The sequence below is a fragment of the Lissotriton vulgaris genome, chromosome 2_2, assembly GCF_964263255.1.
Source record: "Lissotriton vulgaris chromosome 2_2, aLisVul1.2, whole genome shotgun sequence".
Taxonomy (NCBI): domain Eukaryota; kingdom Metazoa; phylum Chordata; class Amphibia; order Caudata; family Salamandridae; genus Lissotriton; species Lissotriton vulgaris.
In genome coordinates this window covers 150703956-150728553 of record NC_141688.1, presented here as the reverse complement: position 1 = coordinate 150728553, position 24598 = coordinate 150703956, and the positions used below count along the sequence as shown (strand labels likewise).

The 24598-nt window shown below is 45.5% G+C and overlaps 1 protein-coding gene across 1 annotated transcript in view; it reads right to left on the bottom strand.

Annotated features, from left to right (window-relative positions):
• Positions 1–24598, bottom strand: part of LIN7C (lin-7 cell polarity scaffold C) — a 184716-nt gene that overhangs the window by 111559 nt on the left and 48559 nt on the right. Inside the window, exon 2 of the mRNA XM_086959478.1 lies at positions 24285–24403. Within this exon, the coding sequence (XP_086815604.1) occupies positions 24285–24403 (119 nt within the window). The remainder of the gene's footprint in view (positions 1–24284; positions 24404–24598) is intronic.

Here is a 24598-nt window from a genome sequence, read left to right as displayed (position 1 = left end):
AAGAGACGTATGATCTATAAGTTGCAAGGTCCTCCATTTCGTAGAAATGTTGAGTCGTATCTTAAACATGTCTGATACCAGTGGTATTGTACATGTATTTAAGACAATTTTTTCGGGACTGTTAGCACCTTTTGAAGCAGTCCTCGGCATTTTTCCAAACTTCATGCACTCTGTGTTTGGCAGCCCGCCTCTCATTTTTGGACTCGTAGCAGGAATACTATTCTTGTTCCTTCTGCTCCGATATGGCAAGTCCGGTCAGCAACAACAACCAGATTACCATTGAGAACACTCTCCTGGCAATGAAGTGTCGTGATCGAGATCCTGGGTCTGGCTCGTTTAAGAGATCTGAATACCACATGGTTTCCATCATTCAGACCAATCTTGCAAGATTACATCTTACCTGTTCTATGATGCCTGCTATGTGGAGAAGAATGCGTGCTAGACATTTGTCTAACACTTCCATCAGCACTGCCAACGGATGTTGACGCTTTGCTTGGTTCGGTAAGGGCTCATGCATCGTTTTGTCCCGAGCGGCTACCAATCCTGATGACGGCATTCATGGAGGTCTCACCAGCACAACCAGCTGACGGTGAGATACAAGGACCAACAGGCACACAAGTACCATCTACTACGAACATTGCTAATGCGACTGACGCTGACGGTGATGCTTCTCATCTGTGTACAATTGATGTGCTTAACGAGGCAGTCCAACTTTCACCTACTATAGTAGACGATTTCTTTACCAGCTTAGAGGATTTAATGTTTTCTCCTAACAACGAGAATGACTTTTGAAATTAGCACACAGCGTTCTATGGGACTCTGCATTCGACCTTCACTTTTCAAAACAAAACTTCCAACTTTAGAACTCTATATTTTCTACGATTTGACTTTTTTCGAAATTAAACTTTTTTTTGGCACAAAGTAATCTGTTTAAAGTAGAACTATTCTTAGAGAACAAGAATTATTTGAACACTTCCAAGAGACAATATTTGACCTCGTTCAAAACCAAAACAGTTCATATATTCAGTCATTGAATGGTCTCGAACTTTCTTCTGTATTTCAGAGCCATTTCATAAATGTTATTTAATGACTCATTCTGATAAGCATTTTTCCAATGTCACACTACATGCTTTGAATAAAAATATTGCTTTTTTTAAAAAAAACGCATACAGCACAAATGCTAATTTTCGTGTACAACCATTTCGAATACATTTTATGTATTTTGGGTGGGATTGTAAAAACATGCTTTAGATATGTTTTTGCTCAGTATTTAGTAATATTGAACATAATGGAGTGGGTGTTGTATAGCGTTTTAGGACCCTAGTGTAATTTACCGATTCATGCCCTTATATAGGTATAATTCACCTTGCCCTTATATAGGCATATAAATCATAACCATATTTAGAAATAACCCATCCAGCCCAAATACAGGCATGGCTACTTCCAAAAAGCCACAACGATTTGTTGGAAAACCCTGCTTCAGCAGTCATGGACATCCCCTTTCTTGAATATTGATTTGTCCTAGAAGTCATGGCATTTTCAAAGAACTACCATTCCCTTGGGGTTCTTTGGTGACGGTACTATGTCCGACTTTATGTCAAACAAGGCACCTTCAAGGTATAAATATGCCCACACTTGCCCTAGCAAACACACAGTGGTTTGGATCAGTTTGACTATCTACTTGCCCGACGCAGCTCGCTACAGTGATTGCCAAAGGAAGCCAACCCTCCAGCTGACGCACTGACAGAGTGGCTGCCTTTCTCTCGCTGAGAATCCAGCTCCAGTGTTTTAAAGCTCCCCTTGCGTGTTGTTGGGAAATCGAGTCCCGAGAGAGATATCAGACCTCCTTCATCCTAAAACCAAGGTAAGGAGCTGATTAGACCCTAAGAGAAATCTTGGATAGATTCTTGGCAAAGAAACTAAACCTATGCTACACCTCACTTACTTCTTCCCTCGTTCTAGACTTAGGTTAGGTACATCGGGGTAGGCGTATTTTAGAAGAACCAGTTGAGTATTTTTAGTCTTTGTCATTTATGTATGTATTTTATGGCTTAGAACCCATACCATGCTTTTACAGTACTATTTTATAATACTCTTCTTGCTGTACTCATTATACTTCACAGCCAGTATTACGATTGTAGCAGTTCATTTCTTTTGCATGAGAAAGAAGACTGATCAATAAATACTTTTATTGAAAACGCCCGTCTCTCTATTTCTCTGCTCCTCTGATGAAACGAAGCATGCACGATTGACTGAGTGAAATATCCATCTATTGTTTCCACGACTCTGAAGATACGTTTTATCTTGGGGAAACAAAGTTGTCATGTTCATGAGGTTGTCAGAAACAAACCCCTTCTTGTGTATTCGAGTAAGTTTCTAGTGACCTCTGAGCTAGCTGGCACTCACAATTAAGTCTAATATATTCGATAGAGGCCTAGTCGACCTAAGTCCTACGTCACATCTATAGGATACATTATTCCAATGCGTAGAGCCTATTGGGAATATAGGAACTATACTACAGTGCTTGCTTCATTGCTAATGCAAAGCAGAAAACCTAAAAAAAAAAATGTACAGACAAGCCTATACAGTACTCTCCGCTATTTTTCCACCTAACGTAAACTATTTTCAGACTTGGAGCAACGAAAAGACAACACAAAGAGCATCTACTATATTTTAGCCGAGTTTGTGTGTTGCGGTGCAGGTAGGTGAGCAGAGAGTAAATTTAAGAATTGAGACAATAGTTGAGTGAGTGACTGTGGGCAAAGGTAAGTAATGGGTCACTGATTTCAGGGATGGGTGATTGGAGGACTGCAGGGGTGAACAGGTGAGTTCATGGATGGATGGTTGGGTGCTTGGGAGAGTGAGCTTGTTGATGGATACATGTAGGTTATACTTATCTTACAGGCTGCAGACTCAGACAGCAGTAGTAATAGTTATACAAGTGATGAGAATAACAGATATAATGCCAGTGCAAGCACCACACAAGTGTTAAGCACACTGGTGTCAACAATGCCAACAATATGCGAAGAATTAGCACCATTACACATGTTCAAATTTGTTTCATCGCTCAATGATCCATCAAACATGTTCAAAATGGCTTTAACACTCATCATTAATCTTGAAAGCATGTTTACATTCTCATTCAGAACTTAATAGCCAAGCCAGATTACTCCATCCTTTGTAAGTCTTTGGTGTATGGCCGATTACACACTCTAACATGAATAAAGATTTTTGCTCCTTCACTCAGTAATCCTAATCGCATGATCAGATTTCCATAAGTACTCATTTACCGTCCCTTCACCACACTCTAATAGCCTGGGGGCATTGCTGACGCTACACACAATGCATACAGGTGCGCCATTGCAGCCAGAATCACCTGTTCCCTGGCAAGTGGTCAGCACAAGCGATGTGGTAAAGCAGTCCATTTTTAAGACCCCAGAGCATGGTGACGTGCACATGCATTCTTTAAGAGGCTAATAAGCACAATGCCTCTCGTGACCGGAAGTCTGCTGTAGGTCCACTGCCTAGCAGACAACAACAATCGCAATTCAAAGCAACAGAATAAGGATGGCTGCTGTTTTATTTGAACGTTTACGTTATACAATAGTGACTCATGCAGCAGTAAGTATTACTGCTGCAGTGCACCTTGCCTTAGTTCTACAAGCCTCTTTATTAAGTGTAGAGCATGAATGCACACCAATGTAACAGTCGTGAAGAAGTTATGCGATTTTTCCTTCGTTGTGTCTGCAGTTAGTGTCACACCTACATTATATGTATATCTTTTTTCGGGAGGATCATGGGTTTTCGGTTATTTGTTAAATAAAACTTTGTGCAATAAATACTTAGTTGAAAGAATGTTACAAAACCATTTGTGATTTAACCTAATTTGTACCCGTTATTACACAAAACAAATATGTTAATCACAAATTGAACGTTTTTTACAAAAAGTTTTTTTTTAGTGTGGGGCCGCATTGTTTTTTGCACAGGGTTTTCACACCTGTTAACTGGCTGGGCTTCTAGAGGTGTTTTTCAAGTCCTGTGGTCAACCTGCCAGCAGCACAGCCTGTGTTATGCTTCACTGTGCTGATTTAACCCATTTTTGCCATTTTAATCCTCCCAGTACATTCACTACGAACTTGTATGTATAAGATGATGATGCATTTCAATAACAACAAGCTCTGGTCTCCTAAACGCCTTAGCTGGCTGCCGAAATCAGCTAGTAAAAGACATCGACGATAGATGCTGCTTTTCCATGGACACGGATGTTCTTCAGTACAACCTCAGTGTGGGCATAGCCCACCTTCTGCACAGCAAGCGCTGCAGTTATGTTTATTTATTTATTTTAAAAGTTTTATATAGCGCGAACAAGATCTTCGCAGATATGAGAGCGCTTTACATAGAAGGGTACATGAGGGAACATAGTCAGACAATTAAATCAATAGATCACACAGTACAAATAGTACAAATAAATGACTGCAAAGCCAATCATGTGAGTAATAAGACAACTCAAACAAATAAGTAAAGGGGTCAAACATGTAGTTCAGATCGGTGCAGGGTGTTAATAGGGTTCGAGATAGTAGTTCAAGTGTATTTAGCCATGAGGATAGCTTTTACTTCTTTTTTAAAGAGTGTAGTGGAGGAGATAAGCCTGGTTTCGGGAGGGAGTGAGTTCCAAATTCTAGGCGCCATTCCGGAGAAGGAGCGCTTGTATGTTTTTTCCTTCCGGAATCTTCGAGGTTTCAGCAGAAGATTGTTTGTGCCTCTCGTGTTTCTAATTCCCCCAGAGATTGTCAGTTTCTGAGCAAGGTAGCCGGGTGAGTTTAGGTGTACCGCCTTGTGTGTCATGCAGGCGATTTTCAGATGTATTCTGGCTTCAAAAGGCAGCCAATTCAGGGATTTCAAGTCAGGGGTATTGTGGGAGTGCTTTTTAGGTTTCGCTGGAGAAAGGAGCCGTTAGGCTCCTCCTCCAGAGAAATCTATTGAGTACAGTAAGGCACTATGGAACACGCCCCCCGTCCCATTGGCTAGCTCCATAAATGGAGCCTAGCCATGGGACGAGGGGCCTGTCCATCAATGCCGGACCAGACACGGGGGCGTTCCCGAGATTCTTTGGCTTTTGCCGACGTCACGCGACGCCGGGAACGCCCCCGAATCCATCGACACGTGTTTGGTGCAGACTGAAGGTTTGTGAGCCTTCCCCGAGCAGAGCGCACTAAAATAACCTGTGTGCAGCTTCACCACCGCAACCCGGGATCAGTAAACCCCCGACGAAGGGCCCCGTACCTTGCCGGTACCAACGCGACCGAAAACGAGCCCGCTGCTCTCCGATTGGACGGGAGAGCCGAGCCCCCTCACCAAACGCCGCGACGGGATTGGCCCGTGCGGCGCAGCGTCACCAATGTTGCCGTGTGGTGATTGGATTCCGGGGTTTGCAGTAATTTGGTACCCCCGAGTGCTTCGTTGCACTTTATTCTTAATTGACGGGTGCCACCCCGATTATGGCGCCCTTTGCGAGTGCCCACCTCGCTTCACTGTTTACTTTTGGTCTCGAGGGTGTCCACCCCTCTTAAATGCCCGAGAATCACCGCCGCGGCCCGAGCGCCGCAAAACAGGAAGCCAGGCACTACGGTGCCTGACGCGGGGCGGGACTTCCGCATTTGGAGGGAAGTCCCGCCTGCCGCCGCGCACCGATTGGCTGCTCGCTGCCGCCGGGAAAAAGAAACAAACAGCGCGAGCCATTGACGGCCCGGTCCCGAGATGGGGGACCGGGGGAACAGGTAGCGGGCCGGGAGCATTGTGAAGGCGGGGTAGCAGGCGCTATTTAAAAGCAAGGGCGACACAGTACAATCTCTCAGAAAGTTCAACAAACAGACACTTTGCGGTGAAGCGTTCAAAGAGGGACATTTTTCTTTCTTATTCCTGTCTTTTCTGTGCTGACTTTAACCTGTAATTGTGCGAGAAAAAACTGCCTGGGTTTAGGGGCTTAAAGGAAGGTTTCATTCCGTCAAACAGCATTTCTGAACTGACACGGAGCAGTTAATGAAAATAAATCTCCCTAGAATAGGATCTTTAAAGGAAGAATTATTTTCATCCTCTCCTCAAGCAAACAATATCTGCGTCTGTTTGAAAAAGCAATTTCTCCACCGTGTTTTGCTTTGAATTTAGATTCGTGGACTCTTCCGGCTCTAGTGCGCAGAGCACACAGGCTGCTGGGAGGCACATGTTTATTCAGATGAGGGGTCTCAGGGATGCTGGGTTTAAAGCATAATATCATGAATAAATCCCTTCCTTCTCCAAATGCAAGCAGAAAGCTTGCTGGATTTCTTCTGTATTTTTTTTTTAAGTCCCCTGATGTATACTTTGGTGGCACGCGGCATTAACAGCATAATTTGATAATACGATCACCTGGGAGGATTGGATACAGGCTATGATATAGTTCATCTGTATCACATGTATGCGCCGAGAAGCTGCCTCCAGGCACTAACAGTCACAAAGGCCTAAAGAAGCTTGAGTTCCTAAACCATGATGCATTTGTAAGGCGCCAGCATGACACTGAGGTGCCTCCGAGGCGTGGGCCTCAGCTAGGGCTAGTCGGGGTTACCTGCTACTCGAGCCTTGCTGCTAGCACCTGGTGCTGTCCTGGATGCTCCTTCACTGGCGGGATAGTAGCAGGTGGTAAACAGAGCTCTAACCGCCATCTTTACTTTCTTTACCGTCCTTTCCTCCTCCTTACTTCTGGAGTCTCTCTGCAGACAATAAGAGGCTGCTTTGGGGGTAACGATGGGGAAAAGGGCCTGTCCTGTAATGTCATCGGAGGACAAAGGCTATCTGATATCACGTGTGCTACCCCTCAAAGTTTGGTGAAACAGCGCCCAATGTATTAGGGTCTGTTAGGATGCAACAACATTGAGGGAAGGCGGATAGGATGAGAGTGTTGGGTGGTTGTAGAGTAAACTATTTAGTTTGATCTCAAAGTAGACTTCCAAATAGTTCATGTAATTTTTTTTAGCTGACAAACAATTGGTAAATCCAGTCTTTACATTAGAGATGCAGTGATATGTTCTCACTCTGCCATCACAGCACACTGTTACACAACTTTCTGACTTCACAATGCTCTTCCTGTTTATATCACCGTGTGATGTCACAGTACCCTCATTGTTTATACCACCCAGCTGTGCTCAGTTTCTTTATAGCACCTTGTGACATCACAGTGCTACTTGTTTACATTGCCCTGTGTGGTATCACAATGCTCTGCTTGATTACATCACCTTGTGACATCACAGTGCTACTGTTGACATCGCCCTGTGACATCACAAAGATCTGCCTGATCACATCACCTTGTGACATCACAGTGTTCTGCTTGTTTATCTCACTCTGACATCACAGTGCTCTGCTTGTTTATCTCACTCTGACATCACAGTGCTCTGCTTGTTTATCTCACACTGACATCACAGTGTTCTGCTTGTTTATCTCTTTTCTGACATCACAGTGCTACTTGTTTACATCGCAATGCTCTACTTGATTACATCACCTTGTGACATCACAGTGCTACTGTTTACATCGCCCTGTGACATCACAAAGCTCTGCCTGATCACATCACCTTGTGACATCACAGTGCTCTGCTTGTTTACCTCACTCTGACATTAGAGTGCTCTGCTCTTTTATGTCAGCCAGTGCTCTACTTGCTATTACTACCTAGTTATTTACATCGCCCTCTGACATCACAATGCTCTGCTTCTTTACATCACCCTGTGACATCACAGTGCTCTGTTTACCATCGTACTCTGCTCTTTTATGTCACCCAGTGCTCTGCATGCTTATACCACCTCGTTATTTATTTCACCCTATGATATTACAGTGCTCAGTTTGTTTTTCGCACCTTGTAACAGCAGGGTGCCCTGCAGCTGTACCTCACCCTAGTGTTCTGCTTGTTTTCTTTACTTTGTGACATTACACTGATCTGCGGCTCTGCTGTTAACATCACCCTATGACATTACAGCGCTCTGTTAGTTACCTCACCCTTCTTGCCCTTGTCCTGTCAGCTTCTGGAGGACCCTATAGACAATAGCTGATTCATTCAGTGATTGGTTGCTCTAACTAACCAGCATTCTAGCCGAGATGGAAATATATATTTCAATTTGTTATTCAATTTGTGTCGCAATGTATGGTGGTGCAGTGTATGACTGGGCGTTCTAGACCAAGTGAGTTGGGAAGGGAGCATGAATTGTATTGCACAGTCTTGAATACACTACCTCCTACAGGGACACCTGCTGACTCTCCTCTTGATACTCTTCTGCAGGAGTAAATGCACAAGCCAGTTTTCATCGTAGTGCAAAATGATAACTGAAATAGTTGCAATCCAAATCGCATTTGCGAGAGATTAAGCTATTGCCATTGTAAATGACAATGCCATTTATTTATCTGTTTTCAAAACCAACACATAAATAAAAAGTTTGTCATTCACAATGCCAATAGCTCAAACTTTTCCAAAGGCGAAACCGTTGCATTGTAAATGCTTGTTTGACCCAGTGATGAGTCTCGCTGCAGCATTTAGAGAAGCTTTTAGTGGTGCGGTTGTAGTTAGGGGGAGTCCGCAGAGGGCGGTGCTGCCGTATTCAATTCGTGGGATGACTAGTGCTTGTACTGCAGTTTGGAAGTCTTTGGCTGGGAGGTAGGGTTTCAGTTTCCTCAGAGTATTGATCTGGAAGTTCGCTCCCTTTGTTGCCTTGCTGATATGTTGCTGCATGCTGAGATTGGTGTCGAGTGTTATGCCTAAAGATTTTGCTGAGTCCACGATGGTGGGTTGGACATTGAGTGCGGTTAGGAGTTTAAGCCAATGTTGAGTGGTGGATATCTTTGCTGGAGGTGAGATAAGAAGGAACTCTGTTTTCAGGGCATTGAGTTTGAGGTGATTGTCGGCAAGCCAGGATTAGGTGCATCTGATCGTTGAGTTCAGGAGCAGGATGTCATTGGGTGATTGTAATTTGAGGTAAAGTTGGGTGTCATCGGCGTACATGTGGAAGTGTACATTGGATGCTTGTAGCAAGGTGGTGAGAGGTTCCATGACTAGGTTGAACAAAGTTGGGGATAGAGAGGATCCTTGGGGGACGCCTAACGTTACAGGTATTGGCGAGGACATCCGGTTGTTGCTCTTGAATTTCTGCGACCTGTTGTGAAGAAAGGAAGTGAACCACTTGAGGACAGTTCCAGATAGGCCCATTCTTGTGTTTAGTAGTTCTAGTAGATTCTCATGTTTAACGGTGTCGAATGCTGAGGAGAGATCAAGAAGGATGAGGAGGCAGGTGTCGTTTTGGTCTAGCATTTGAAGTGCGTCGTCAATTATGTGAGTCATAGCAGTTTCTGTGCTGTGTCCTGCTCGGAAGCCTGACTGGTGAGGGTTGAGGAGATCGAATTGCTCAATGTGTTTAGTCAATTGTAGTTGTGCGCATTTTTCCAGCAGTTTGGCGAGAGTGGGGATATTGGTGATGGGACGGTAATTGTTGAGATCAGAGGGGTCGGCTGTTGGTTTCTTTAGTAGAGGTGTGACCTGACCAACTTTGAGGGAGTCAGGTATGCTTCCTTGCTGGAGAGAGCTGTTGATGATTTTAGTCCAGAGAGGGAGAAGCAAAGGGGTAAAGTCTTTTACTGCGAAGGCAGGGAGGGGGTCCGTGAGGTGATTGGATGGTTTCAGGGTGCTGAGTAATTTGCCAATTTCTTCTTCCGAGTATGTGCCAAAGGTTGACCATGTAGCATTGTTTTTTGGTTCAGTGGGTGCTAGGCATTGGGGTTTGGAGTAGAGGCTTGCGTCAGTGAGGAGATCGCTTTTTATTTTGTCAGTTTTTTGGATAAAGAAAGCAGCGAAGTCTTCACAGGAGGGTGCCTCACGCCCAGTGTTGAGTGGTTGTGGTTGCTCCTTGGATTGTGACTTGATTAGCTCAAACAGTTTTCTCGGGCGGTTTTTTGCTTGGTCGAGTTGGAGGCTGAAGAAGTCCGATTTTGAGCGTTTTATTTTCCTGAAGTAGGCGTTTCTCTTTTTCTTCAGATCTTTTAGGTGCATTGCGGAGGGAGCTGATCTCCAGGTCCGTTCTGCCATTCGCATGTATCTTCTATCCTCGTTGAGACTCCCGTCGTACCATGGTTTGGAGATTTTAGTAGAGACTCTTTTTAGCTGCATAGGTGCAGCCTCATTAATTATAGAGGTCATAGCGTTGAGATAGTGGTCAGTCAGAGTTTGGACGTCCGTGGCGCCTGTAGGTGGGAGTAGGAGATTGCAACTGTTAGGGGGCAAAGAGCCTGGGTTGCGCTTTTTCGAGTCTCTTTTCCAGACTTTGGGCTTGGAGAGTTGAGCCGGGTTGACTATGACTTTTTCATTGATAAAGAATGTGATAATATGATGATCTGACCAGTCACAGGATTGGATGGATTCGAGTTGGATAGAGTCCTCTTTGGAGATGATCAGGTCGAGGGTAGAACCTTTCTCGTGTGTCGGGCTGTTGCATATTTGGGTGAGGTTAAGGGCATCAAGGACATTTTTAAGACTATTTACCACCGCGTCGTTGCGGTCATTCCAGTGGAGGTTGAAGTCACCAAGGTATATTTGGGTGAGCTGCCGTCCGGAATTGGTTGAGATCATATCCATGATTTGTTGGGAAAAGGTGAGGTTGTCCCTGGGTGGGTGGTTGATGCTGTGAAGAGAGCATATCGGTTTGCCCTCACTGATAATGTCGAGGCAGATGTATTTCCAGGATGTTGGGGATGGTAGGGATGTGGAATTGACTTTCTGAACAGAGAGGTTGTTCCTGTAGATGCATGCGATTCCACCACCTATTTGGCCTGTTCTGTCGAGCCTGATAATGTGGTAGTTGGGAGGAACCAGAATGTCCATTATGGGTGTCGAGGATTCAGCTAGCCACGTTTCAGTCAGGATGATTAGGTCAAGGTCCCGCGATAGGAGGAAGTCAGCAATGGCTGCGGAATGTTTCGTGGCCGATCTGCAGTTGAGAAGAATGCATTTGAGACGGGGTGTGTAGAGGGTGTTAGATGGTTCTAGCGAGAGAGGGACTTTTCTAAGGTTATTGGGGATGGAGAATCTGCTGTTTAGTGTGGGTGGTCTAAGGGGATTTGGGTGTATCGTGGGAATGTTGCGGTGTGGGGTGCTTGTGTGAATTTGGGGGGCTGGGTCATAGGAGCGGAGAAGGGTGAGTGTGTCGAGGTCAGAAGAAGAGTTGTGGGTGCGGCGAGGGCGGTTGTTGCGATTAAGAGCTGGGATTGAGGTCAGATTGGGGGATAGCTGAGTGAGAGAGTTAGTCGGAGGGGTGGGGGACAAGTTTGGCGGGGAGGTGTAGGTGTGTGAGGGTTTGCAGGGGCGATGTGGGGGACGAGGGCAGTTGCGCCTATGAGCAGGGATTGACGCCAGGTGTGGGGCGTGATGAGGGTGGGAGTCCGCCGGCGGAGTAGGGGACAAGTTCGGAGGGGGGGTGGAGGTGGGTGGGGGGTGTATGGGGTGTGTGGAGAGTAGTTCTTTGATGGCATGAATGTCTTCTTTGATCTGAGTGAGGGTGGCCGTGATGTATTGCATCGTAGGGTAGGTGGTGGGGGTGGGAGTGGCAGTCAGGGGTGAATGGTTGACCAGGGAATTCGTGTGCAGGTGGGAGGGAGGGCTGGTGTTCGAGCAGGTCTGCGTTGTGTTGGTGTGCGGGATGGGGTTAGGGAGGCGAGAGGTTTTGGGCGGGAGGGGTGTGGATGAGGTAGGGAGGAAGTTGGCGTTATGGGTGAGGGCATTGGTGGTAGGCGGGGGGGTCAAGGTGTAGGCTGGGAGACTGGTAGCCTTGGTGGGGGTGTAGGGAGGGTAATGGGGGCTGAGAGTAGGAGGGGAAGTGGGATTGGAGATGGTCCTGTTGAGGGGAGGTGGAGTTAAATTAAGAGAGGGGGTATGTTCTGCGCAGTTGGTTAGAGGGTAATGAGGACTGAGGATGGGGGGGGGATAAAGGGGGGGAATTGTCGGAGTGCGTGTTATTCCAGGGCTCGACAAATCATACAAAATGCTCTAGACCTGCAGGTCTAGTAAACTACAAAATCTCCTCGACCTAACTTAAATGAACTTGACCTCAAACTCTGAAAACTGAGCAAATGTGACAAGTTAACAAGATTTAAAAGCATTTTTATTGCTCATTTGCGTTGTGAGCAATAAAGATGCCTTTAAATCTTGCTTTCTTGTCACATTTCCTCTGCTTTCAGAGGCAGAGGTCAAGTGTCAAGTTTGTATTCCTACTCGCCAGAAAGGGCGAGTAGGACCTAAAAAGAACTCGTCCTTAATCAATCTCACTCGCAAATGCGAGCGGTCGAGTGAATTTGTCGAGCCCTGTATTCTGGTGCTGGGCTAAGTTAGGTGTGTTATGGGTGGGAGCTGTGCTGTCAGCGGCGAGCGAGGTGTTAATGCCCGCTGTAGGTGTGATAGGAGTGTTGAAGGTATGTGTGGAGGTCCGCAAGTTGGTAGCAGGGGCGGGGGAAAGAGCGGTGTATGAGGGGGAGCGATCTGTGTCTGTGATTGAGTGCTGAATTGGGGTTGTGGGTAGGGGATGGGAGGTCAGGGGTGGTAGGTGTGTCCCTGATTGAAGAGTATGTAGCTGTGAGGTCAAGGTTGGTGGGACTGGGGGAGATATGAGTGTTTGTCCGTGAATTGGAGAGGTGTTCTTTGAAGGTGGGGAACATGTTGTCTAGCAGTTCCAGGTTCCTGCCTGTGGATTGTGATAGGACAATCCCGTTATTATAAATAGTGATGGTGGCTCTGCCTGGAAAGACTTGGGATGGTGTGATGGAGAGAGTTAGGCTGTGAGCGGATTTTCTGGTGGAGGAGACGGTGAGTGGGGTGAAGAACGCTTTTCTCCATTGAGCTCTGCGTGTGGTGTGGAAGATGATATCGGTGTTCAAGGATCCATTGACCGGTGAGAAGTAGGTGTCAGCAAAGGGCGTTTCCGAGTGTGACCTAAGGAAGTTGTGTTTAAAGCGTTTGGCGGCGTTTTTGGTGAGTGATGGTGGGTAGTTGATTTTGTATGTGTGTTTGCCGATGGGGTCCATGTTGCGTTGAAGGATTAGGTGGGTATGGGAGGATGCACTAGTGCACTATAGTGGTACCAATGTGCAGAAAAACAAGTGTGCAGAAAAACAGGTGCATACAGTAGGTTACACAGTGATAAGTTATAAATTACCCAAGTGGCACTAGTAATCAACCAGCATAACCAGGATATAAGAGTGAGCAGTAGGGCAAATACATACGGTAAATTGTAAGGTACAAGGTGTAAGAGTAGGCATAATACTGATAGTATATAGATGTAGGGTACAATGGGAGAGTGCACTAGTGCTCTATAGTGGTACAAATGTGCATAAAACAAATGCGTACAGTAGGTTACACAGTAATAAGTTATAAATTACCAAGGTGCAAAGTACAAGGTGTAAGTGTAGGTACAATACTGATATAATATAAGGGCAGGAAACAAAATCTACGTAGATACGTGATACGTAGAAAAGTAGGAGTGGGTGTAGGTTGAGGAAGTGAGCAGGATAGTGCAGAATACGGGTGAAAGTATAATACTGATAGAGTGTAGGAGCAGGATACAAATGCAGACACCAATTTACATAAATCAAAAATCAAGAATCAACATTGACCTTAGTTAGCAACCAAGTTATATGAGGTAGCAATCTGTGCATTACAAATGTTTAAAAAATAACATGTAGAGGGGACACTAGAGAGCAGCAAGAGATATATGAGGTAGCAGTCGGTGCATTACAGGAGAGAAGAGTGAGAATGGATGTAGTTTGCAGAACTGTGCAGAATAATGCCGAATAAAGAAGTATATGATATATGAGGTAACAGTAGGTGCCTATTAGGATAGAGAAGTGGAGATAAGTGCAAGTTGCGAGAATGTGCAGAATACTGCAAGGTACCAGTTTAAGTACATTACAGGAACAGAATGCAGATGTAAACAATAACGTACGTAAATCCCACATTCAAATCAAAAGTGACACTAGTTATCAACCAACGTATATGAGGTAGCAGTCTGTGCATTACAAATGTTCAAAATACAGATATAAGTATATTACTGCAAAATTAGGCATTAGTTATCAACCAACGTATATGAGATGTTCTTGTATAAGACCTTCACCATCACGAGGCTTGAGCTGCTGCAGGCCCTTCAAGGAAAGCAGCATCTGGGCCCGCATGGAACAGAAGATAAGCATGCACAACCCGCCCTTCGCATTAGGTTTAAATACGTTTAACACAAACAGCATACAGTGAAAGCTGCTACATGATCAAGTATTGCCTTTGAAGCATAGTGATGTCTTATTCTGTGCAGCTGCGGGAGCGCCGTGATCTTGAGGAGCTGCATGAAGGTCTAGTTAAGCACAAGAGTAGAGAAGAGTATGCCAACTACGCCCATCACCCTCCAAATACACAGGCAATAGAAACCGCGTCTCTGGCCTCATAGCTTGTGCACACTGACCTCACAGCTCCATGGAGGGCTGGAGTGTAGGGGGGTACAGGGGCATAGTGGAGTAGGAGACCGTTAATCTCCCATACTTAAACCACTGAAAGCCTACAGTGCAGGTTATTTGAAAAGGTGAATGAACCTTTAAGAAAACGAAAAAGCTGAAAGGCCATGACCCCCAAGCAGATCTCTCTAAATTAATTTTCTTACCCACATCTCACAACACCTCCCTACCATTTACTGACTCCTCCACTTCTTGGCCTGAAATGTACCTACATAAGACACACACCAATTCACAGTATGATAGGAGTAAAGTTTTACTTACAGTTGTGAGACGCCAACGAAAAACTAGGTCGTAAAATAATAATAATTTGGTTCTTAAGTGCTAATTAGCCCTTTACTTAACTGGCGTTCCTGCTAGAATTTGGAAGGAAGAAAAAAAATCAAAACACCAACCCCAATGCAAACTTCGGGGCTAATCGGAGTTAATGCAAAACGAATTTGATGTATTGAACTCTTGTAATTTGAACAAGTACTACTGGTAAAGCTAATAGATCTAGCTAGGACTGCAGGCCTTTTGGCTTCAATAGTTCTTGTTTAGTTTTGACATCGTTTTTGGGAAAGCAAAAACTATTTTTTACATCAAAAAGTCCACATGACAATAGTAGTCCCTTGTACTAAAAAAGGGCCTACTCTGTGTGAGAATCTACTTGTGAAGGAGCAAAATGTCATCACTCAGTGAAGGTAGACAATGGCTGAAGTGGGCGGATCCATTGCCCCATGCTGTAGCGGGAGAAAGTAAAATGTGACAGCAACAGATGAATGAAGGAAGAGAGCTGGCTGAAATCCACAGTAATTAAGTCTAATATATAACTGATGTGCTTCGCCAGTTTGTGCCCTCAGATAAAGTGATGGAAGCAATGACTAAACATTAGGGCTCATGAACGGCACATGTGATGTTCCATTGGAACATAACATTGCATGCGGAATACTGAAAACTAAGAAGTTTGGTATCAAACTTCTCAGCACAGTAAACCCACACTGATGCCAGTATGGGATTTAATGAAAATGCACAGAGAGGGCATCTTAGAGATGCGCCTTGAAAACTAACCTACCACTAGTGTCCATGCTGAGTGGCTGCTTTCAGCTGTCACCACCAGACATGTTTCCGGACCCATGGGTCGAGAGCCTGCTGCTCTCTGGCTCCCTGAAACAATACACATCCTGGGGAGAGGTACAAAACGTCCTCCCGCAGGATGGGCAGGATTCACGAAGGGGAAGCTTCAAAGGCTTGCTGCCTTTGTGAGCATCCCCAGGCCACTTTCTGCTCTCAGCAACTGGTCCCCACTGGTTCTGACCCTCACTCTGGGGCAGAGAACTGGCGGGGGAAAAAAACAGGTGAGGAAGAGAGGTGTGCCCACCTCTGTCAATTACACCCCTCAGGTGGGGGAGGAGAGGTGAAGCACAATGCTCAGTCCCCGCCATCTTGCAGATGTGGGGATTCAGCCAACCAGGAGTAGGCTCATGCCACCCTCCAACTGGAGGTTGGCATAATAGGAGGGACCTATTGGTCCCTACCTATTACTTACCGGTAACGCCTCTAAATCTAGTATTTAGGGGCACACCTGAACCTTGCTTCCTCAGACAAGAAGAAACAACAAGAAGACGAAGAAGAAGAACCGAACAGCCGTGTAGCAATTAACAAGAGGAAGATGCTCACTGACTTGCCCCAACCCTACCGGCCTGTCTCCACCTCAAACCTGCTCCTGCAAAATCCCATTGTGTCCTGCAGGCAGCAACCACGAAAACCCCGGAGGACCTGCCCGCCTTCAACCCCAATGGTTTTGTCTCCTGGGAACACCGGATTTGTTCATCTGCAACCTCTGGCCATGGCTGGAAACTGCGAATCCGCACCACTCTGCATCCGCCATCCACATCCTGAGTGGGCAAATACCACGAGAAGGTCACCCCGTCGATCCTGACCCGAGATCCGGCGACCCCTTACCTGCCTCAAGCCTCCAGCCAACGCCTGCAGTCTAGAACTTACCTCTCGAAATGGTGGTCGCACCCAGAAGACCTTTGTCCCCAAACCTGCAGTGCTTTTGCTAGCCGGAGATTCCCAATTGAAAGCAACAGGGCTTCCGATGCCAAAGCAACACACTGCATCAGCCACCCAAGTGCAGCGGAGGGTGGAACTTTTGTGCTGGCCTAAACCCCTACTTACCATGAGCTTAAGTCCAGGAGCTTTGCTCCTACAACCCAGTGGCCTGCTCGTCAGCAGTCACCACCCGGAGACCCCCTATCCCTCATTGGATAACACTGGGCCTCAGCAGTCTGCACCCAGCCGCACTAATGCCGCTGAGGGTGTAACAAGTGTGCATCCTTGACCCAGGGCAACCCCCGAGTCTACCCACCTCAACTCCCACTACCGAATACTTACCTCAAAACCGATAACACTATTTTCCTCCATAGGATAACATTGGCTGTTTTTTTCTGTGAAAAGCTTCCAAGTGTGGAGTTTGAAAACCCAAAGAAATTCTTTAAAATTGTACTGTTTAACAAAAACGATTTTGCTTACCTGTTTACAGGAAATGTCTGAGACTAGTTTCCAGGTATACTACTCTATGTAAGAAAAGTAATCTCAAAAGTAACTTACCAGTAATCTTACTGAAAATCCCATTCAAAGTATATGTATATGTACTGTATTCTGAAAAGCATTGCATTATCAAGAACACTACTGTAATCACATCAAAGCACATTTACAATTGCAATCTAAACTGCATTACAATCTGTATATCTACTGCAAAGTACATATACAGTAAAGTACTGTGCCAGGCTTGCTTGATTCTAGGAAATAAAATAACTAAAAGAATATTTCTTCACAAAAACAATTAGTCTGCAGTTCAGTTTTTGAGTGTGTGAATTCATTTGTTGACTGAGTGTGTACAACAAATGTCCTCTGATACTGCCGTACTGCTCGACCACACTACCACAAATAGAGAGTGAGGTGCTATCTGAATTTACCTCTGCCTACCTTTTGAGTTCCACTGGACTCTGTGCACACTATACCTCACTTTGTTATAGTATATGAAGAGCCGGCTTCCTACAGGCTGTAAGCGCCAAATTTCAAATGTGCAAGTTAGGTGCCAGATCAGTCCAGGATCTGAGGTCTGGATCCAGAACAGAGATAATTAAGAGCCTCAAAAAATGTGTGTAGAGGTAGAGAGAGCAAGAGAGAAAAAGAGTGTGTGTGTGTGTGTGTGTGTGTATCTGTGTGCGTGTGCACCTCCTTAAAAACAGTATTGATCAACAAATGTTTGCCTGCTGTTAAAGACCACGAAAAGTATATGCTGCTCCCATCAGAAAGGGTTCTGGAACAACTGTATTTGTTAATGAAATTAAAGTGGTAATGGCATATTGGTCTACCTTGATATATTTTAGACATTCTTGGTGTAATTGTGGCCTACTAGCAGCAATAATCGACATATTAAGAGCACAACTGGCCTAAATTTTGCATCCATGATATAACGGCGCCCTCCCCATAATAACAAGGGTATCCTGGCCATTAACTTGTCCATTTCTGGCACAATGGTATGAGGGTGGCATTATCAGCATACTATACATATCCATGGTGGTATGCTGAAAATCCATGGCCTTTGCTTGTAACACCTGGGCATTTGAAGAAGCATCTGTCCATTTGAGGTACTTGTACATTTCAGTATGTGATGAAAATACCAAGCTGATACTTTGAAAGAAAAGGAAAGCTACATTTGTTTGCGAAAGATATCTCGATCTCTCTCTCCTCCCCTTTCTCCCCTCCCACCCCCCCCCAACCTTCCCGCCGCCATGAAGCAAGGAAAAGGTGCAGTACCTTCGACTTTTACTTGGTGTTCATGTAAACCTTGATTAGCCATTTAACCCCTTCCATGCGGCCGCGATTCCCCTGGTGTGCTGTAAACGACACGAACAGGGGCGGGCCGTGACGAACCCCAGCCGTCATCAGCACACGAGCACCATAGTGCATGACGGCTGGGGTTCGTCATCAGCATGGAAGGAGTTAAGATATTGCACCCTACAATAATAAAGAATATAACTCAACCAAAGACCGGGTCCAGACCCGTCAGGCCAGGTCCACGCAACAGGGCTCGCTGACACACACAGGAAGCGCGGTAGAGGTTAGCCTGCTGCTGTGGCTGTTGTCTTGCTCAAACTCGTTGAAATCCATGCTGCACACACTGATATTTCGGCGTGCAGGACAGAGGAAGATGTAACACAATGCAGGTGCACAAGAACTGCAGAAAGCCATATGCCTAACGCCACACTTTAGCTTCAGATGTTTAAAGCTAAAGAGGGGCGTAGAGCGACTGGTACAAAAGTAAATAAATGGAAAAGAAATGCAGTAGCCGTCCGCCTTTTTAACTGTTTATTTACTTTTGTAGCAATCACGGCATGTCGCGCTTTAGCTTCCGATGTTTGAAGCTAAAGTGCGGCGTGCTGAAAGTGATAAAAATGTAAATAAATAGAAACAAAGTTGTTGTGCTGCATTTTTTTTCTATTTATTAAGTTTTGTAGCAATTGCAATTGCGGCACGCCGTGCTTTAGCTCAACACTTTCGGCGCTCATGATGGAATGGTTCCATCATGAGCACAGGTGCTCATGACTGAACCATTCCGTCATGAGGACAGGGGGAAGAAATTCCCTTTTTAGGTCTCGCGTGGGCGTGGCAGCGCAAAGCGCTGCTCCGCCTCTACAAGAGATATTGTATATGTAAGTTTTGTAAAAGGGACTCCAAGCCCCGCCCCTCCTTTCCATTGCGTAGCGTCAGCGTTTATGGTAAACACTGGCTTCCCTTTGGAAAGGAGGGTTTTTGGTTGCCGCCCTGTCCGTTTTTTGGACGGCCCCTCCGGACACCATCACCTGCTTTGCTGCTGTCGTGAAGACTTTTCTTATCTGCTTGTTAATTTAACAAGTAGATAAGAGATGTCTTCAGCGCAGCTGTGAAGCAGGCACAGAGCGCAGAGGCGCACAGGGCCGAGGCAGTAGCCTGTTTCACTTTTGCGGCCTCGTGTCTTTATTTAATTACATTAGAGGGCAAATGTAGGCCTCCCCCGCTCAACTGTAGGGTGCCTTGCTGAAGAGACCCCACCCTCATCCCCCAGGACGGCAAGTTCCACGCTGCTATCCAAGATACACAGCTACAGGGTGTCTTGTTAAAGAGACCACGGAGTCCTGCAATTTCTATGATGCAGTCCCAGATACATATCCACAGGGTGTCTCGTTCAAGAAACCCCCCTGAGATCTGCAGGTTGCATGCTACAGTCCAAGATACATAGCTCAGGGTGTTAATGCGCCTGCCAAAGAGATCCCTGTGAGATTTGCAGGTCCCAGTCCCGGATACACAGCTCAGGGTGTCGAGGAGCCCTGCACAGAGACCCACCCATGTGAGATCTGCGGTGGTAGGTTCCAGTAAAGGTGCTCAGACGGTTCATGCACATAATGCAGTGATGTATTTGTGCGCGGCCTCCAGGCTGGCTGCCTTGACTCTGCAGCATAGATCTCTGTGAACTCACAGTTCGCATTCTCGTACAGAGAGCTCAGGTAGCCAATTCACCTGTTGTCGAGATTTTTACACTACCTTCTGAACACGGGGTCCACTTCCGGAAAATTAATACATTTCAGAGGGGGTTACATTTCAGAGGGTCATTACGTTCGAACAGGGACAAATGAGAAGTCTAAAGCTCCCATGCTGTCCTTTTAAGGCTTCCAGCCCCTCCCACGACCTCAAGGCCCGGCACAGATAGGACTTAACCTCCGTAAGATAGCTGAGGGGGTAGGGTGCCTGCCGCTGAGATCTGCGAAAAGTCTGTTTATCACTAGCTGCAATAAGAGATAAAAACTTCAGGGTCTTGTTACATCTCCTATGATCTGGAGGACAGGGGTCTATCCTCCGGAAAACAGCTGAGGGGGTTAACATACCTACTGCAGGTGTCGCTGTGAGGCCTGCAGCTGATAAGTCATGTTCGTAAGGTAACTGGCGGTCTCAGTTAAAGAGGTTCACCTGATGCAGAAGTCAGCGTGTTACAGGTTCCAATCAGGATAGCCTAGCTGGTTAATGCGCCTACCACAAAGATTTGTGTGTAGCTGCTTGGTTGTAAAATAGCTTAATGGGTTGAAGTGCACGTTGCACGGAATGGTGTGTAACCTTTGGGTCATAACTTCTAGTCCTACTAAGTCAACTGCTGCAGAGATCTGTGTAAGTCTGTCGGTCAGGGGTTCTAGGTCTAGTGAAATAGCTTTGAGGGTTGATGTGCCTGTCTAGGACATCTTTGACTACGTTACAGTTACATATACATACTATATATATCACACACATACTAAAGCGTATTGCACAGACATGTTTTATTTATAATTAAAAAACGCGCCACTTGTTCAGAACAACTTCACAAAATAACATGACAATATAATGTAAATTCGGTTTATTTCAGCGGAAAAGTTGCGAGTTGTCTCCCCTGTGTGGTGGTAGGTTGCTTTATGACGAATCCTACAGGAGTGGGACGAAAGTGGCCTAGGGCAGTATTTTTACCCGGAAGAATAAGGGGGTAAAAAAAACACGCAGGCAAAACGTGTTCAGAACCTTTAACAAAACAAAACTTTTACTAATGTAAAAATAAAATAAAATGATTATAACACAAAGCTTTACTTAATTGGTGCATTTGATTGAAAGTGTGCATTACTACTTAAAAGTAGGTACATTCGTTTTAAGAGTTAGCATAATTATAAAAGAAGGAAGAAGAATTTTATAAAAGTTCTGCAAATAAAAGAATCGTTTTACAAACAACACTATTATTTTTAGAATTGCGCAAGTCTTTAAAACTGCTAAATGGTTTTAGAAGTGCGCAGGTATTTAAGTATCTTAGTAGTTTTTGATTGCAGTAGTATTTAAAAAGTACAGAATTATTTAAATAGATCAGTAGCATTAGTTAAAACACAGAGAAAAATGATGTACATGTGGGCTGAAATATATTAATAATCGTGTAGAATTATTTTTATGACTTACTTTAAAATGATTTTACGTTTATCCTGGCAACAACTGTATGATTCATTTGTGTTTAATCGTACATGACTTGAAATTCAACAGACAGATTTGAACAAAAAGCACGCATGGAACTTTTTAACGGAGCAAGGACACCACCTGATCGCCCCCAGGTCCTCTGGTTGAAGGGAACGTGCATTAAAAGTGACTGCCTGTGTTCCATGCACCGCGGGCAGCGCCTCGCGGCTGCTTGAGGGTTTCAAGTTGGAGCGTGCATGTCTCTCATGTTAACAATTTTTAACGTTTTCTCCGGGAAGAGGGTGGCCACGACCGAAAGCGCCATCACTACTACCTTCAGAAGTAATTGGCGTATTCAGAGAACCTCTCTCTAATCCAGGCCTGAGATTCAAGCACGTCCTGTGGTTCTTTTTAGCTGAACTGGAAAATACCAGAGGCGGAATAGACAAGCATTGAAAATGCAATAGGTCTCACCTTTTATTAAGTTAAAACCATTTGCTTTGCTAATGGTATTGTATATCAAAGCAAAAGGCGAAACCTATTATATTTTAAGTGCTTGTTTTTTATTGTCCTCGGGAGGTTGGGGAAGAGCTTCCCCAACCCCCCAAAGCCAATTTACATTTTCTTTGCAATGCTGATCGCGCACATGGTGCACTGATGTCATTGCTATGAAAATTAAACTGAAATGAGCCAAGGGGCTCATTTCAGTTTCACTTTCTACGTGCTCAGGGAGCTATCTCAGCCCCCTGAGAGGCATCGTTGGAAAGGGGAGAATCTCCCCATTCCAATGGTACTCCCTTCCCTAGTGGATCTCTGCTTGGGGATCGCCCCAGGAGGGCGATCTCCAAGCAGGGATGCACCCACTAGGCTCCAGGGAGTGGGGAGCGGCCCCTTGGGCAAGGCCGTTGCCCCACCCCAAAAAAACTGGGCATATTCAGTCTTTCAGCCCCCCTAACTAAACACCAGGGATTTTTTTAGTAGGGCATATATAATAAGGGTGGGGGCTGTCCAAAACAGGCACGCCAATGCCCACACCCCCGCCACCATTACAGCCTTTTTGCCCCCCTCCTCCCGGGAGGGCAGAAAGCTCACTTGACCCCAGGGATTTTTCAGTTGCCATATGTTATTAGGGTGGGGGCTGTCCAATATGGGCATTCCAGTGCCCCCACCCCTCCCCCCACAAAATTCCAGTCTTTCTGCTCCCCCGGGGCAGAAAGCCCACTAGAAACCAGAGATTTATTATATTTTGTAAATTATAGGGGTGGGGGCTGCCAGAGATGGGCATGCCAATGCCCCCCACCTTCCCTCCCACAAAATTTCATTATTTGTGACATCCCTGGGGGGCAGAAAGCACCCTACACACGAGGGATTCTTTTTTTTTAATAGGCCCGCGGTGGGGGCTGCCCAGAATAGGCATGCAAATGCCACCACCCTACCCCCCAAAGAAAACTAAAGACGTGCTGACCCACCAGGAGGAACATGGGGGCAATAGCCAATGGTCTGCCCCCGGGGAGGGGGTAGAAAGCCCACTAAGCGCCAGGGATTTATTTTTATTTAGGTAGGGGTGGGGGTTGCCCAGAATGGGCAGGTCAAGGCTTTAAGCCCCCCAACAAATGATAGTCTTTCTGCTCCCCACCCAGGGAGGCAGATAGGGCAATAGTCCCTTATCTGACCCCCTCCCCCCCCGGGGTGGGACAGACAGCCCACTAGCCACTAGGGATTTTTTTTCTCCAAAGTTCGGGGTTGGGGTTGCCCAGAATGGGCATGCCAATGCGCCCCCAAAAAGATGCCACAGCCTTTCTTCCCCCCCAAAGGAGGCAAATAGGGGCAGTAGCACCTGATCTGCCCCCCCCGGGGGGAAGAAAGTCCACTAGGCGCCAGCGATAATGCTGGCTTTTCTATTAGTAGGGGTGGGGGCTTAGCAGAATGGGCATCCCAATGCCCCCAACCCCCAAAAGAATAGCCACAGTCCTTTTGCCCCTCCCCCCCCTTGGGGGCTATCGGGGCGATAGCCCTCAATTTACACCCTCCGCGGGGTGGCAGAAAACCCACTAGGCGCTGAATATTCTTCAGGATGTGCCTACCTGTGGATTTTGGGCCCTAGCGCAGCCGGGGCACATAGGGAAACCTAGCAAACCTGTGCTAGTTATTAACTTCTTCAAAGAAACCTCCATCAGTACTGTTCTGTGCCAACAAATGCTATCCATATTCATTGTTCCCTCCTACCTCATGAAACTCACTTTGTTTTTCTCCATAGTAGACAGGCGACATAAACACAAGTTTACTACATGGAAATACAAAGCCTCTGGATCATAAATTAGGTCTGGCTTTAAGGTATAGCTGACTGCTAGATGGATTGTCACCAGTTTTTCAAAAACATACATAGAGTGGGCTTGGCCTCACCCACTGGAGTAATATCTTCTCACCTCATGTTATTGGCCGTTTGATATCACTTTTCAGCAAGCGTGATCATCACCCCATTTGTCACATTCAATTATTTATCTTATATATGCATTCTATACAGAAAATCCTTTAGCACTAGCAACGCCAATATTGTAGGCTTTAAAATGATTAACAGCATTTGTACAAGCAAAGACTGTAAACAGTGTTTACTGATTCAGGTGTTAAGATGTGTTGGCACAGTAAAGTTAGAACGATTGGCTTTGCCAATACATGTTTTTAAATCTAATGAGCTACTTAGTATTGAAGATTGAATGTCTACATACAAAATAGATCCACTTACTCACCTCCCTCACAGCATTGCAAAATTCACTTTGAAGGACTCTTTGCAAAGCTTGCAGTTTTTGCGGCGGAACTTCTCCACTTCTCTGAAGTTTTTCCAGTAATTCAATTGCTCTGGATATATCTGGAATAAAGTAAAAGCATGTGTATATGACACAGAAAACACACGAAGACGAACAATTATACCCTCAAAGCTCAACACCCCTTCCCCGGGTCATTATTGTAATAATGAAGTTATTTAAAACGAGATTGCTTTGAGGCCCACATTTGAGAACAAAATGAGCATTTAAGAAGGCACCAAAGTACCTAAGAAGGTGAA